General features: G+C 37.5%; 2 protein-coding genes across 6 annotated transcripts in view; one reads left to right on the top strand and one right to left on the bottom strand.

Moving 5' to 3' along the window:
- The window catches only part of map6a (microtubule-associated protein 6a), a 224,641-nt gene that overhangs the window by 168,661 nt on the left and 38,557 nt on the right, over positions 1-17,423 (top strand). The gene's annotated exons all lie outside the window — the stretch shown is intronic.
- dgat2 (diacylglycerol O-acyltransferase 2) lies at positions 1,188-17,208 on the bottom strand. The gene is made up of 8 exons (XM_056271547.1): positions 16,988-17,208; positions 16,150-16,278; positions 15,896-16,003; positions 15,704-15,774; positions 11,539-11,743; positions 7,504-7,678; positions 5,452-5,654; positions 1,188-2,029 (listed from the first exon to the last, which is right to left on the bottom strand). The coding sequence occupies exons 1-8, from the start codon at positions 17,025-17,027 to the stop codon at positions 1,875-1,877; spliced, it is 1,086 nt and encodes a 361-aa protein (XP_056127522.1). The 5' UTR covers positions 17,028-17,208; the 3' UTR covers positions 1,188-1,874.

The raw sequence follows: 17,423 nt of genomic DNA, 5'->3' as shown, positions 1-17,423 counted from the left end.
TGTGAAAATGAAATGAAGCATTGTCCTAGACCTTTCCTAGATCATAATTTTAAGGCCTCAGTTTATTACATTTGTGAAATAAATATTTAACATAAAAAGTAAACAATTAGTTACCTAGATAAATAATTCAAAATCTTTCATTCATGGCTATGTGCCCCACCTCACTTTAAGCCAATCAAATAAGTCCCAGACAGTAACACTTTTGTGCCCTACAAAAGTGGTACACTAGTGTAGGGACATGTGTTGCTTTATTAATATATCTTGAGACTTTACATGCTGTAATAAATCCTATAATGTACCCTACCTTAAACATATCCTGGGGTTTTCTGTGACTGTGAATTGCAATGTGTTATTTGGTTTATTAAATGCATATTTTAATTTTTACAAACATAAAACAAACATTTATTATGTTTAATTTGTGAAGAGAATACTGATTTGGCCATACAGCCTTATTGATTAATTTAAAGAACTATCTTACATGACCCATCGACTTTGAACTAATAACCTGGAACTGTTGCATAAATCTCTGATAAAAAAAATAACCAAGGCTGGGTTTTAAAACAGGAATAAGAGAACATTTGCTGTTATGTGTCATTCAAAGACAGTGTTGTGGCTCAAAACAAGACAGTACATGGTACTTTTCCATAAACGTTTATTCTGAAAATATACAAAAGTTTAATTCAAAGAATCAGGATTTCATGTACATAAATGAAGGCTGATATCAGAGATGGACACTGCAGAATATATTGCATATTCACAACTTAAAAGGCGATAGATAAGTCACGATCCTTGGTTAAATGTCAGCATGTATTGCTTATTATCCACCAATCAAGAGCTGCAGGTCCCCTGAATCCATTTAAATACAAGATCACAATAAAAAATGTATTCTCTCAAATATGATTGCATACATGTACATACATCTTGGCACTTGAATTCAGGCTTGTTTGATTTGGCATGCAAACACATGTTTGAAGTCTTTCAAGCATTTGCTTTTGGAATAATGACCTGATACTTGTAACTGGAACAAATGTTGATGTCATGTAAGGATTTATGGTGAAAACTGATCTTATTTCAGGGCTGCAAACTCAGTAGGTAAACGATTTGCTTGAGCTTAACAAAGCATGTATGTGCAACTTACTGTATATATGCAAAATTAATACTTCGGTGGTAAATTATAAAGTGTTACAGAAAAATAACCAGCATTCATTAGTATTCTGATAATACTGTACCATCACACATTTACAAACATTCATTATCAGCTTCACCTCCTAGACTTCACTTTAACCTTAGAGCTATGATTAATAAGGGATCATTTTCTTAAAAGCACAATTTCCTGTCCTTCATTCTGACGTATTATTCCAACAATTGAGTCACAATTTTCCTTTTTGGTTAGTTGCTATATAACACAAGGCCAAAATCCACCTCCACTCTTTGGTTACACAACCACCCTTTGGCTTTTTAGTAAGGCAAAACTCCCAATAATTGCATTGCTTGTGCATTAAAAATAATATAATGGGGCAAACACTTTTATCTAGTACAGCATTTAAATTAAATATTTAATACATTACTTGTAATATATATATTGCCATATATTGAGGAATATACATCCACCATCTGAGAAATCTAGATTATACTTGGCAGCAGTCTGCAAAGTATTTATTGTGGATTGCCACCCAGTGGCGATGAGCAGAAGTGACACAGGCTAGATTCCCTGCATCCCATGTAGAACAGTACATTTCAGTACTGTTTACACTATTGAATGAATAGAAACCGCATTGATTTCTTTCACCTTCTCTGAACAGGCACTTTAGTTAGGGGGCGGATGTTCCAGAGTGTTCTTTTATAAAGTTATTACTATTCCTCAATGCATTCTTTCATTGAATTAGAAGGATGTCACTCTCATTTAGACCAAAACGAGCCTTGTAATTGTCAAAGAGAGACTTGAGGGACCTGATGTACATAGCATGGTACATATCTATGACGTCCTGACTCGGCTCCTCGATTTTTGGAACTGTGATGGGTTCACCAACTGTAGAAGAGAGACATTTTTTTAAAAAGTTCATTCACAGAGCATTAAACGCTAGTTAAACCAAGTTCATGTCAACAAATGTCTAAATTTTTAACCATTAATGGGATTCTGATGTCAGCAAATATCGACCGTAAGCTGAAAGAGCAGTTCTATCAACATAGAGACTGTCCTTGAACTGTATAAAACTATTTTAGGTATGTCTCTTTATAACCCATGCATAACCCATAGAATAAGTAGAATATCTAGTACAATTCAAATATAAATATACACATTAATTCTATTTAAATACCAGCATTAAACCTGTAAATAAATAAATATGTATAATGTATATATACATACACTGTAGTTGTAATCAAAATTATTCAACCCCCATTGCAAAATCAGGCTTATTGGCAAAATTTACAGAGTTTCCACTGTTTGCAATGAACAAATCAAACAAAAGTAATTGAAATAGCTCAACACAACAAGTTGTTTGTTTCCCCAAATTCAACTGAAAATGCAACTTTTAATGACTTCTGCAATCTCATAATTATTCATCCCCTTTATGGCAAGCATCTTTAGTACTTAGAAGAACACCCTTTTGCTGTTGACCTGCTGCAAACGGGATGTATAAACAGACACCAGCTTCTGGCATCTTAGCCCATTCCTCATGAGCGATGGCCTCCAGTTCAGTAATATTCTAGGGTTTGCAACCGCCTTCTTCAAATCCCACCAGATATTTTCTATGGGGTTCAAGTCAGGTGACTGTGATGGCCACTGTAGAATCTTCCAGGACTTCTTCTGCAACCAAGCCTTGGTGGAATTTCAGGTATGCTAGGGATCATTGTCCTGTTGGAGGGTCCAATGACGCCCAAGCTTCAGCTTTCTCTTTGACGGCATGACGTTTTCTCCTGGTATTTCCTGATACTTCAATAAATCCATCTTGCTTTCCACACTTTGAACTTGCGAACTATGCTTCCAACGGTGTCTCTAGGAACATTTAGTGTCTTCGCAGATCTTGTTTCGCTTATATTTTGTATCCTGTTCCTTGGAACTTTTGTATCCTGGGTGATTATATCTTCTCTTAAAGGTGCAGTGTGTGACTTTTAATGACATCTAGCGGTTCGGTTGCGAGTTTACACTAAGGGCTCAGCCCACCGCTCACCCCTCCCTTTCTAAGAAGCTACGGTGGCTAAAACGGGACAAACATCGCCGTCTGAGACAGCAGAGAATAGCCAGCGTAAACCAAGTTTCTGTACCACAGTCCATTATAAACCACATCATGGATAAAGTTTCAGGTGAGGATCAAGGGTCTTAATACATAATATAATAATAGTAATCAGCTGATTTTCTCACGAATGTACCCAGCACATTTCTCCCCACATAGCAAACCCATAATACAGCGAGGGAGAAGAACCACATGAAACTATGCAACTATATATGTTTTCTAACAGGGTAGTAAACGTTTAGCTGGCTAATATGAGCTGTTACTGTGGCTGAGCTGGTTAAAGCGTAAAGCCTTGTTTAAACTCGACGCGTCCGCATGAGCCCAAAGGTGCGTGCGGCAAAAATGACGTGATTGTAACAGAGCGCGCGCGCCTCCGCATCCCCTAGACACCACTTACTACACACAATAGGCTTTTTTTCTCTGATTTTGGAAACCCGATCGACTTAAAATGCTTCCAAGATCGACGGGTTGGTGATTCCTGTAACTGTTTTACGGTCAATGACAAGAGTAGCCTACTAATCAGCTGTCTCACGAACTTAACCAGCACATTTATCCCCACATAGCAAAGCCATAACACAGCGAGGGAGAAGAATTAAGTTACATGAAACAATCCAACTACATATTTACACCACTGACAAGGGAAAAGTCACTACTCACGGTGTTTATGACTAGCTTCTTCTAGCTTCCTGCGGCTTCTCTTTCAAGGTAGTGACGAAACGCGCTCTGTAACGCTGTTTGTTCGCTGTCGGCTACGGTAGAAACATGACGTCACAATATGGCGACCTTCATAGAAGGGGATTCCCGCGCCTATGTAGATATAAATGCCTCATTCTAAGATAATAAAAACATTACGGTTTATTAAGTAAGTTCTTTATACACCACTGAACACATAGTTATGGATGTCATATTCCATTTCTGTTAATAGATACTAATAATGTTACACATTGCACCTTTAACTTTTTGGACCATTCTTTTGACTTATTTCTAAGAGGCAGTCAAACGTGACACTCAACAAACCCAGCCAGTTCAGATATTTAATGGGCCTTTCTCAATCTGTGTTCTTGTCTGTACTTGTGTCCTTGTGTTCTTATGAAACGTCATCTTTTGTGGCCCAAGTACTGTCCCAATACACAAGTTTGCATTTTGGCAAGAACGGTTAAAAATCCCGGATGTGTTCTTGACACGCCCATTTTACCGAGGATGCATCGGTTGGTAACTTGTGTGAACTTGACGGCAGAAATATCCCAGCATTCAATTCGGCATTCGAGGAAGGTGAGGCAGGTCAATACAGTAATTCGTTTTTCTACAATTACGTACACTATTTCATCACTAAATTCACTTCTGAGAACATTTGATGCGAGAAATCAACTGTGTAGATTTCAAATATTGGCATTTTTACGAAAATGTATGGCTAATCGAAAATGTGCTCAAACGTTTTCGGAGGTGAGAATCTTCATAGGCGCCTTAGCTATCGAGCCAACCGGCCAGTTTGCTCACAGACTCATTTTACCCCACAGTCAAGAGACCATTGCAGCCTGGCTGTTATCGTCAATAATTCTCGTTATGTTTGGGCACTGCAGACGGTGTCTGTGCGGGGGTATTATTGCACAATACCAGCAAGAACACATAGTCTCAAACTGTCAGCAGCGTTCTGTGTGCTCGTTACCTTGTGAGTTCATTCTTCCAAGAACAACTAGCAAGAGCTTTCTCCCGAAGAACACAAGTCCGTTCTTGGCATTCTTGGTTTTGAGAAACACCCAATGTGTTCTAGCTCAAGCACACCTGGTCCAACTAATGAAGCCCTTGATTAGTTGCATCAGGTGTGCTTGAGACAAAACCTGTTTTGCAGATTTGTGCTGTTGTGAGGGATTCTATTCAGGGGGTTATATAATTTTGAGACTGCATAAGTCATTAAAAATTGCACTTTCACTTGAATTTAGGGAAAGCACTTGAAACAATTGTTTTGTTAAGCAATTTAAATTACTTTTGTTTGATTTATTCATTGCAAAAAGCTGTCATTTTTGCCAATAAAGCTGATTTGCAATGGGGGTTGATAATTTAATAAATTACAACTGTATATATTTATTTGTTATATTTTATTTACTCTATCAAACTCTATGTAATTTAACAAAAGGCTAACATAAAAAAATCTTGATTACCTAGAGAAAATATGGCCATAAAACATCTGTTTGGTGACAAATGTGCTGTTACTCACCAACAGTAGTGATGGGTTTGCAGTAAGGTACAAAACCCCATGACTCTGGGAAGAACAGTCCACAACCATGAAACAGGCACGGGGCAAAGCCTAACATCTTCTGAAGCCTCTTTTGAACCATACGCCACCAAGAACCATCATTGAAAATCAGCTGTTTGTAAACCTCATTCTCACCAAATGAGTAGACGGGCACCAGATCAGCACTGAGAGGGGAACAAGAAGTTAAAAAGTTATCATAATGACAAAGAAATACACATTTTAAAATTAAAATACAATATGCAATAATCAATTTAAGAATCAGTTTAATTTTTTCACAAAATCTTGTGAGAGAGGTAAGTCATATTTTAGGAATTTATTCAAAAGCACTTATCTTATAAGCTTCTTTGAGATTTGAACAGTTAGGGATTTTCAGTGTATTATTATACATTGCTTTGTAATGATGTAGTTCCATTCAGAACAAAAATATTGGCAGAGTTCTTGTTGTTTCTCCACATTTCTGATTACAAAATACTGGCTTAATACTTCACTCCAAACTACGTTCTGCTTTGTGTTGCTTCACCTGCAACAACCCTGCCATTTACTGATGATGACCAAGAAAACCTGAACAGGACCAGTGGCATCATGCCCATTCAAAGTGAGGGGCACGTGCCCCCTCAGATTTTTCCTCCCTGATAATTTTTTTTGTCACAACTTTATTCCTATTATGCTTCATAATTACCAGAGCCTATAACGACTCAAATGTATTCTTCTGGATGTGTAATAAATCAGTCAGCATCAGCCCGGCCCTTTTTCCTAATATGGTGTCTGTGTATATCAAATCTATATCAAACGCGCGTAGCGCTCTAGAATCTTTGCTGTGTATGTTCAAGCAACTCGCACGTTGAGCTGGCAATGTTTTACAGATGGTCTTGAAGTGGTAAGTGGGCAAAGCAACAAATCGGCATTGAATTAGTTATCGGATGATATTAATAGGTAGTGGGATTATTTGTGGTTGACCTGGAAAGTTTAACTTGATCAAAAAGTTATGGATTTGATATTAGCTACGAATTCAGAGCATTAACTTAAGTTGTGTCAGTGTAACGTTATCGATAGCTAGCCTAGTCTAACCGTAAACTAGTTGGCTAACGTTACTGCCTGCCATACAAAGCCTATAAGTCATAGTAACGTTATCTGAATATAATATCTGAATATATTAAAATATAATAATGAGCAGTGTAACTACAGTATTTCAATGATTTTACTAAAGTAATGTTACATATTACATTTGATTTGATTACTTTTTTTACATTTCTGTCGAATATTAACCATTTTCAAATAAACGGGGTAGTGTTAACCTTATTCAGCACTGAAATCTGTCAAACTTCTCAAAGTCCTTCATCACATATTAATATTAAAATAACTTAATTTCAGAGCACCACAAAGTCAGACCTCAGCACCTTTATGTACCTCTAATGTAAGATCGTTCTTAGGTCACATACCAATTTAAAATCATAACATAAAAACTGCAATGGTACTGTTTTTAAAATCATGTGTAGTAGGCCTAAGTGTACAGTAAGTGTGTGTGTAAACATGCTTTAATGAAGTAGACTACAAAAGCTTTTGAATTTGAGCTTACAGTTCTTTCATCAACCTGTCTTTTACATAAACTTACAAAATAGATACTTTAACTTAGTCCTCAGATAGAGGAGGGTTGCTGCTAGCTCCGTTAAGGTATTTCTGTCCCTCCCAAACTGCATTGAAATGGTATGTTTAGCAGCCAGAATTTAAAAAATTTCAGGAGGAGAAATCCCCTGACCCCTCCTAACATGATCCATATCACCCGTCAGAAAACAATTGCAACATCTCAGATTGTGCCCCCCCAGAATTTTGGCTTGCATGACGCCCCTGAAAAGGACTGAAAGCATCAGAGGACTAAGAACTTCAGGCAAAACTCAAGCTACTACCAGCATAAACCTAGCCTCAACAGCACACTGAAATTGATCGATTTGAACCACTGGTGCTGAAGTAAACAATACTGGGAAGGTGGTGAGGAAAATGATTTGCGGTTCTCACCCATGCTTGAGGGCCAGTTTCACAAAGCCTTTGCGTTTTTTCAGCGTGACGGCGTTCATCCCCGGGGCACAGTCCAAGGATTCTGCAGCCCCTCCGATCACGATGACCACAGCATTGCCAGTACCGTTACTAGACAGGAGGTAGTCAATGGAGTTTTGATTTACAGGGCAGATACCTGAGAAACGGAAGGGTATAGTGTCAGAACTTTGATGAACGTTTACTGTATCCCAAACGGGTTCATGAAGGAACTGCAGGGGGCTCTTGAGACAATGAAAAGATAATTAATTAAATCATAAAAAACTCAAACTAAAACAAATAAATCGTTTTAAAAAAACAAGTATTTCATTGGAATATTGCAGTATTTATTATAGATGAGTTATTTGTGCGTGTTACTATTTATTCACGTCCCCTCGTAATCTTGAATTAAAATAGCTGCCGCTCTCATGCAACGACATCTCATCTTTAATCTTCTCTGATGATGTGTTTACTGGTGCGAGGGTGGGACAACCTGTCAAAATCAAGTCCTGTCCTACATTTTTTCTTGTTTGAGAAGCCATTTCGCTCGTCACAATAGGAAAGAAAAGATATCGCAACTTCCATTTCATGTGCGCACGTACAGGGCCGCATTAAGAGCTCACTGGGCCCCGGGGCTATGAGTTACTGCAGGGCCCCCCACCACTACAGGTCACCAACTACATGAGCTAAATGTTCTATCATTATACGAGTCATTTTATCCATCTATGATATACTTCACAGTTCAGTTATATTACTTTTAAAACGATTTTTTATCATATCAAAATTTAATGGCACTAACATTTCATAATTCTTGTGACCAATTTTAATATCACAAAAAATAATAGTAACTTAAGAAAAGAATCTCAAGCTTACCGATGACAAGAGTCACAAATAACAATAGAACAAAGGCACATAATAAATCGACCTTGAAAAACTTAAAGCACTGAATAATATTATATTGTATAAAGTAATCAAATATACAATACATAGTTTTCACTATAAATTCAACATTCATTCTTAATAATTTTTACAAAAGTGATTCATTCAAGGGCAGTAAATTACTTTCTTTCTGATGTTTGATTATGGACACAAATGGCGACAAATGCTTTATTAGCAGCTACTGTCACTTTAAGACCTCAGGGTCGGAACTCAAGTGCGCTGTGCAAAACCGTCTCAAGTTCACCATCATTTAAAATAATTTGTATCCAAAGTCAAACCACAATGATTAAAAACGCGTTTAATTTATAAACTTACATCATGATGTCTCAGCAAAATTTACATATTTCTACCGGATATATTATCGCCAGCCCTTTAGGTGAATATAGAGTTTGATCAAACACAAAAAGCAATATCAAACATCCATCAAGTTAATAATCAAACTTACCGAAAATTTGTGGGGTCGACGATGACGCTGTGTTTTAAAAAATAGTCTAGACTCTAGATGAAGTGAAGGGTGGAGGCGATTTATTGGTTGATGCATGCGTAGCTATATTCTAATAAGGCGCAGGCACTCCAGGCAGCCATCTATAGGCCTATGTGCAGCAGCAGGTCGATCGTTCACAAGTTAAATATAGAATAAATGTATTATGTTAAATTAAAACGTGACGTTTCATTTCACCATGCCCTGTCCTGCACGGGGGTTTGATTGACAGGCGACATGGCCAATCAAAACGCCGAATACGCAATTTTGTCCGACAACAAAGCTGTCAGTAGATTAACGTCGGTGGACTTGAACTTGAAAACGGTATTGTTTAAATTATTTAAATTACAATATTTGAAAGCTGAGACTTTGTTTTATATCAACAGTAAGCTGCTCTGAACTCTCTCTCGTAGTCAATTGTGTAACGTTACGCGTTAGTCTTTGCCCCGCGATGTATTTTTTCACTGCGTTAGAACATGATGTGCGTGACTCGTGAGAGCCGCCTGGCTTGTCACACAGTAACTAAAAAAGGCGGGTCTTTGCGAACGGTCACTATAATATTAATGATAATGATTCCATGATAATGCATGGAATATTCGGCAAAGCGCTACTAAATAACAGGGCTAATTTGTGGGGGGCGTTGCGTGGTAAGGATTTGGCAATCAGATGGCTAGTATCTGCTCCACAGCCAATCAAGGGCCCCCTCCTTGTTCGGGCCCCGGGGCTTTAGCCCCGCCTAGCCCTATTGTTAATGCGGCCGTGCGCACGTAGGACTGCACATGTCTCCTACAGCTTGAAATATAAGCTTTTTTTAATGCTATTTCCGCATAAGAAACGACATTTGTGGAACAGCTTACGTCCGATTTTGTTGCTGACAGCCAGTTAGAATTCATCCCGTTTTAAAGGATTAGTTCACCTCAAAATGAAAATGTCCTAATAATTTATTCACCCCAATGCCATCCAAGATATCCATGTCTTTCTTTCCTCAGTGGAAGAGAAAATAAGTTTTTTGAGGAAAATATTTCTGGATTTTTCTTCGAATAATGGACTTCAATTGCAACAATCGTTTTGAAGTCCAAATCAATTTCAAAGGTCTTTTAAGTGCTTTAACGGGCTGTGCACGATCGCAGCCGAGGAAGAGGGTCTTATCTAGCGAAACGATAGGTCATTTTCAAAACGAAAAAAATTTACATATACTTTTTAACTACAATTGTTCGGATTGAGCTGATCTACAACGCGATCATAAGTACCGCCCCACTGTTTAGAAAGCGACCGTGCGAAGGAGGATAGTTCAAATTGTATTGTATGATGAATGACATATTTATTATTTATGTCTGTGTCATATTATTGTTTAAAATGGTCCTTACGTGTGCGTATCCTGTTTAAATCTCATCGAGCGTGACCTTTCAATGTGATGACGTAGTTCCCGGCGCGTTGCAGATCAGCTCTATCCGAACAATTGTAGTTAAAAAGTATATTATATATATATATAGTTTTGTTTTTTTGAAAATGAACTATCGTTTCGCTAGATAAGACCCTCTTCCTCAGCTGCGATCGTGCACAGCCGGTTAAAGCACTTAGACCTTTGAAACTGCATTGATTTTGACTTCAAAACGTTGGTTGCAATTGAAGTCCATTATTCGAAGAAAAATCCAGAAATGTTTTCCTCAAAAAACGTATTTTCTCTTCCACTGAGGAAAGAAAGACATGGATATCTTGGATGGCATTTGGGTGAGTAAATTATTAGGAAATTTTCATTTTGAGGTGAACTAATCCTTTAAAGAGCACAAGCATTTAAACCAGCAGACGACAAAACTGTATTATTATATTATATTATATTATATTGGAATTTTGAGGAAAATGTTTGTTTGACAGTTTTTAAGAAACTATTGATGTTTGTTTCTTATAAGAGGGTGGAAGAATAGTCTATCAATCAGTGGGTACATAGGGCAGGTTTCAGCAGCAGTTCTTCAAAAAATATTGACATCAGCACATGCTGGACTGTGTCTCTGTACGCAATAGGACAAAGCTCAGAGGTCCTTGACTACAGGATTCTTATCTACACCACAGAGAACAACTATGGTCCTTTTTAGAATCAGACAAAAAACGAACTTCCTGCATTGAGTAAGTTACTCTTCACTCACTGAAACTAGCCTGGCTCCGCCCTCCTACGTACTTCCGCTCAATTTTTATTTTCCTTCAGTACTACGTCTGGGCTTGTGGTGTATTCTTTGGTTTTCTTCGGTCAATTTTTTACCGGTCCAATCAGCGAACAGAGGGAGTGGCTGAGAACGATGACGTTGATGTCGTGCGCTCATAGCGTGCGCTAGTTTGAGTCGTCATACGTCACGACCAAACTTTAGCTATTGGTTATGGCAGATCCAGAGTGGCTCTGGGCAGATCCAATAGTTTTAAACTTCAACAGAGTACCCGCCTACAAGTAAGTTAACGCTAGTCAATGGAGCGAGGCCAGACTCTCTGTACAAATTAAATGTACGAGAGTCTGGTGGGACCAGGCTACACTGATACATGATGCAATTGCAAATAATGAATGCATGGTTTATTCCATAAAATGAAACTAGTAATGCAGCTATAGGTACCTCCAGACATCAGGTAATCCCTAAACACTGGCAAGCGGAAGTTTCCAGCCAATGTGGCAAGAGATGGCTTAATTCCGGGGAATATCTTGGAGAATCCTGTGGCCTCTGTCCCAAAGTTACAAAAACCACCAAAACAGAAGATGCCATGAGGATGGTAGCCAAAAACGTAGTTTCGGCTAGGAAGCAGGTTATGCGTCTTGATAAGCTGCAAATAATCAGAGAAAAATGTAGCAGGAGATTAGTTAATTTGCATTGTTTCTATGCGATTATAAAATACAGGATGTGATGCTTAAATTTCACAGTGAGAAATTATTAACTTATTAAACAACTTCATTTGAACTAATAGCTATATTTTGCATTTTCAAAAGACCTGGTTTTCCTAGATTTAGGACATTGGTCAGTAATGACACTTTATCTAAGTAAAGGTACATTATATTGTTCACGAACACATTTTCTTATCAGAAATTATCATTAAGCACTTATCTGCTGTCCTAATACAGTACATAATATTTTTAGCAGATAAAGGACAGACATGCCATGGGTATTAATGTTTGCAGCAGATAAAACGGAGCAACAGTTAGCCTCTCAAGGAAGTGAATGAGTATGCAGGCTACAAGAAGCTGTATATGTAAGAGCTGCTTATCCTCTGTACACAAACTGCAGTCAGTGTTACATAATGAATGACATTAACGGATGAAAAAATCAAAGGTTTTAAGACAGATCCTGTGTCGGCGCGAGATGTGTAACCATCTGGAGGAGGCTAAGAGAAAGTCTAGTCTTTTGTACGTTTGCAGGTGCAGTTGCCCTTGTTTTTGAGTGCAAGACTCAAAATCTTACCCTCGAAACAGCACATTTATTATACATCAAATTAATATTATTCTTTCCACAATAATATGGTTTTGTGAGTAGTTGCGAAGATGTTGCCAAAACAAGGTTTCTGTTGGTCATCACGGCGAAATCTCGTGACCAACTTGAACTCTGGGTGAGGAAATGTTTCGCCCTCAAGAGAAATTCACAATTGCGTGTATTCATATATTAAATGACTGATAAATGAATGATTTTGACCATGAAAATTCGCCCTGACCACACCTTAAAATCACCACACCTTAAAGAGATAGTTCACTCTAAAATGAAAATGAATCACCCTAATGCCATATGCCCTTCTTTCTTTTATGGACCTAATTGCAGTGAATAGCGACCAGCATTCAAACTTTCTAAAAAAAACACACACACAAAAGCCTCATAGAATTATCCCATGCGACACATATCGTATATTCCAAGTGTTCTGGGGGTATATGATGTGAAATTTATGTTACCCCCAGAACACTTGGAATATACAACATGTGTTGCATCGGATCATTCTGTGATGCGTTTGCGTCTTTTTAAAAAAAGATTGATGCTGGTCGCTATTCACTGTCATTTTAAAGATGAGCGCAAGCGGCACATTTATAAAAGAATCTCCTTCTGTGGTCCATAAAAGAAAGAAGGACATACAGCATTAGGTCAACACCAGGGTGAGTAATTTATGACTTAATTTTCATTTTAGGATGAATTACCAATTTTAAGGTGCTAAGGCTTAAATATCTAAAGTTCTAATTGTATCTAGGTCTTAATGAACCCATTTTCTCATCAAATGTGTTTGAAATTGATCTGATGTTAATCATTCTCATATCTATCAAACTTTTCATTAAGACAATTTTTAGTCACCGCTGACCTTATTTCTCCTCACTCTTATCACTGCTGGCACACACTGTAACACTAGGCAAAGTGATGATCTCATCATGTGACTTAAATGCACTACGTGTACTGCAAGGTAAACTTCCAAGCCAATTGGCCAAGGCAGGGCATTCCTTTGAGAGAGTCCTTTGTATTAAGGGTTTTAATTAAATTTGAATACTTCAAATTCAGATTTGCATTTAAATAGTACCATATTTTAAGATTGAATTTATAAAGTATGTCAAAGAGGTCACAGTTCACTTTTCCGTTCCTCAAGCAGATATTTGTTTTATTCCAAACTGTGTTTGAGTTCCTGTTTCACCTAGTTGTTCTATGGAGCCCTGTGTTCTGGTTCATATATCAGAAGTATGACACAAGACGAACAGAAAAACAAGTGCTTAAGCTTCTACTGATCAGGACGAGCAAAGTCTAGCAGAGCTCTTACAGCTCACATCAAGATCCACCCAACCCAACAATGTCAAGGAGAGAAAAGAACAGGACGAAACCAATCAATGCATATTTACACGTTTCATGCTTGTCAGAATATGCAAATTACACTACCGTTCAAAAGATGGGGTCAGTAAAGATGCATTAAATTAATCAAAAGTGACAGTAAAGAATTATTAAAAAATATTTTCAAATAAATGTTCTTACTATTTATCAAAAATCCTGGAACATGTATCAGTTTCCACCACAAATCCCATTGCAATTTAAAAGGGTATGTTGACCAAGTAATCAATATTCAATGTCACTTAATAATAATCTTAACAATGTCAAGCTTATTAATAGCCGCGTTTCCATTAGCCTACCTTTCAAAATGTTCGCGGGCGCGAACACTTGCATTTTCCTATCAACAGTGGAAACAACTTAAACTAGTCTATCATTTCTGGTCATACAGAAAATAATAATGCATTATTCGCAACTACTTTTATTTGTGTAAACTCATAACAAGAAAACGTGCTTTTGTAAAATAAAATAAAAGAATCAGTAGCCTAGGCTACTACGCGCTTTCATGATCTCCGTGAACTGGAGCGCGAGAACTGAAACAAAATATAGTGTAGGCTAAAGCTTAAAATGTGCACTTTTAAACAAACAAACTCGAATCGAAAGCAAATACCTGATTATGTAATCCGTATGAAAGGTGGATTTCTCTCTAAAAGCGCATCTGCTTAACAGCGGAGATGGAGATATGTTTTTAGCCGACACTTAGAAAACAATAGTTTATTAATAAACAATTAAAATGCCTCGCTGTTTTTTCAGACGCATTTATTATCATTAGCCTATAACTCACCTATAAATCAGGCTAGATCAGACACGTACAGGCTATATGGCTCTTCTCATTCATCACTGCGGGAAAAATATAAATTCCAGGTTCTAATTTGGCCTTAGAAAACCAGTAAAATCGACATGTTTTCCATATTAATTTGTGAATATTTAAAATGTTTAATAAAGGGGCAGAAAGTCATTTAAACAAAAATCTGAAAAAGTCTGTCGATATTTACTTTTTTTGCGCAGCAGTTGGTGAAGCCAGTTCAAATTAAAATTTTGTTCAACTTTGCGTTTTAAAAAGACAACAACCGTTCATTTTTCGTTTTTCAGTTACGGGTTAAAAAAGATAGATAATAATATGCAAATCTGCAATAATGGAAACGCGACTGACAAGCAATGATAGAAATGAATGATGATGATGACTTGTTTGGTAAGCTTCTATTTTAAAAGTTTATTTCTCTCCCCCCCAAAATTTTCACAAGTTTTGCCAGGTTTAGCCTCAGTTATGAATTAAAATGTGTTTATTGCAACTAATGTAAACTGTAGAGATGCAACCTGGTCATTAAAATAATTTCAAATGGGATTTTCTTTTCAGTTTTTTTTTTCTTCGTTTTCTCCCCCGCCACTTTGGCGGCCCTCAGTTCAATGTTGGGTTCCTAAATTGGCCCTCACCTATCAAAACTTTGAGAACCCCTGCTGTAGAGTCATGTGACACTAAAGACTGGAGTAAAATTCAGCTTTGACATCACACGAATAAATTACTTTTTGAAATAGAAAACAGTTATTTTAAATTGTAATAATATTTCACAAAATTACTGCTTATATAAATGCAGTCTGTTTGAGCATAAGAGACTTCTTTCAAAAACATTACAAAATCTTATCAACCCCAACATTTTGAACGATAGCATATTTTCTGATGACAGAGAGTCAAACAGGTTTAGAACAACATGAAGCTGAGTAAATAATGATATACTCATTTTTGTGTGAACTGTCCCTTTTAAATCTAAACTTATAAACTCTATAAGGATTTGTACTATTAGATTTGCAAAGTCCATACATTTTATAACTCCAGTTTGAGGCTTATCTTTGTATTTACCTAACTATTAGCTGTTCAGTGTCTAAGTCATTTGAATTCTTTGAATTCAAACCATAATGTTGTATAAGACGTAAAGTCACTCACTCTTATGGGAAAATAGTCTCTAAAGTATGTCCACACAGTCCAATTTCTCACCCAGGTCGATCTGCGGCCTCCTAAGATAAAGATGTTGGAACATTAACAAATGCAAACACAGTCGGAACAAGCATCCCACACTTCTGAACAGATTGAATCATGATGTGCTTTAATCATGGAAGAGAAGACTGAAATCTTTACCTTGCTTTGGGGTGTTCCAGTCATAGATGAGCCAGGCCGTGTAAACGGCGGCAATTACCCAGCAGTCAGTGCAAAACATGTACATAAGCAGCAGAGAGCAGCCAATGCCTAGAAGAGCAAAAAGAGCATTTAGACTTGACGTTTCATAAACAACAAAAATAATTCATATGAGTTCAGTAAGGCAGCACAATGTCCATTGTAAATTCTCTAAGCCTTCGACTTAAGTCTCGTAAAGATTTTAACTGTTCACTCACCCATGGCAAGAAATGTCATGACAAACTGCAGGACGGAGATCATCTGCAGATGTTTCACGATCTTGGATCGTGTCAGCCAGGGGACGGACGGCAGGTCATGTAAGGCAGAGAGGATGCTGGAGCCTGAGCCTACATGGGATTTAAAGGACAATCGGAATTTCCCAGATTAATGTTGTGGGAATGCTTGTTCTCAACACTAGGTCTGTCTGAAGCCTGGGAATAAATGTCATGCATATCATGACTGTGACAAAGAAGTAACATACCAGTAATAACCAGTTGTGGTTAAGACTTGAATGTGTTTTAACAGAAAGATCTTTGCTTTTATATCCTAAGAATCAGAGCACACAACCAACACCGTAATACCTCTAATTCATTATTCACAAAACTGACGCACATTTTACACGGTTCAAAAAGCCCCACCAGAAAATACAATTAATACAGTACTAAAGCACACACACTTCCCTTAGAATCAGATCACAAGACAACTTAATCCCATCTTAACAGACTGAAAATAACAACAAACATCAGTCACACTGCGAAGTAAGACACTAACGTTAATGCTCATGTAACACTTTTATCCCCCTCATTCACCGAACACGGTGGAGACTTTGTAACCGCTCAATACCTCCATGAATCTGGACATGAAGTGTCTAAACTACCACCTGATTGTTAGCTACACAAAAACTATTATATGGAATAAAGTATGGAATACATTATTACATATTTATTAATATAGAAAAACTGTAAAATTAGGCTAAAAATGTATAGGCTACACACAAATTTGAACAACAAATTAAATGAGCAAAACAGCAATTATTTCACTTTTTTTTTTACTTACCCTTTTGGACACCAGAATATGCAGCGAGTATGGTCTTCATGGTTGAGGCACGAATGATAAATTAAACAGAATAAGTCTCGCTGGTGGAAGTTGAGCTGCTCTACAGCATCCCTCTCTGTACTGGCGTCAACGCGAACTCACATGCACGCGCCTGTCATTTAAGCGCCTCTGGAGGAGGAGTATCGAAAGCGCTGTCAATCAAACTGTTACCGCCTTCGCTGTCAGAAATAAAGACGTTGTCAACGGTTGTCAAGTTCTTATTTCCAAAAAAATGATTCTGTCTGATAAATTTCTGATAATAGCCAAGCTGGCTGTAGCTGTCAACCCCACAAGGCTCCGCTGAGACTGTTGACTCTGACTGGTTCGCTTCTTCTGATCTGGAGGTTTTAAAGGTTTGTCAAGGTAAACTGGAACGGAGATGGGCGCCCAGCCAATC

Source organism: Rhinichthys klamathensis, unplaced genomic scaffold (assembly GCF_029890125.1).
Source record: "Rhinichthys klamathensis goyatoka isolate OS25496 unplaced genomic scaffold, OSU_Roscu_1.1 h1tg000321l_1, whole genome shotgun sequence".
Lineage (NCBI taxonomy): Eukaryota > Metazoa > Chordata > Actinopteri > Cypriniformes > Leuciscidae > Rhinichthys > Rhinichthys klamathensis.
Note: the sequence above shows the minus strand (reverse complement) of the source record. Positions and strands in the feature narration are given on the sequence as shown.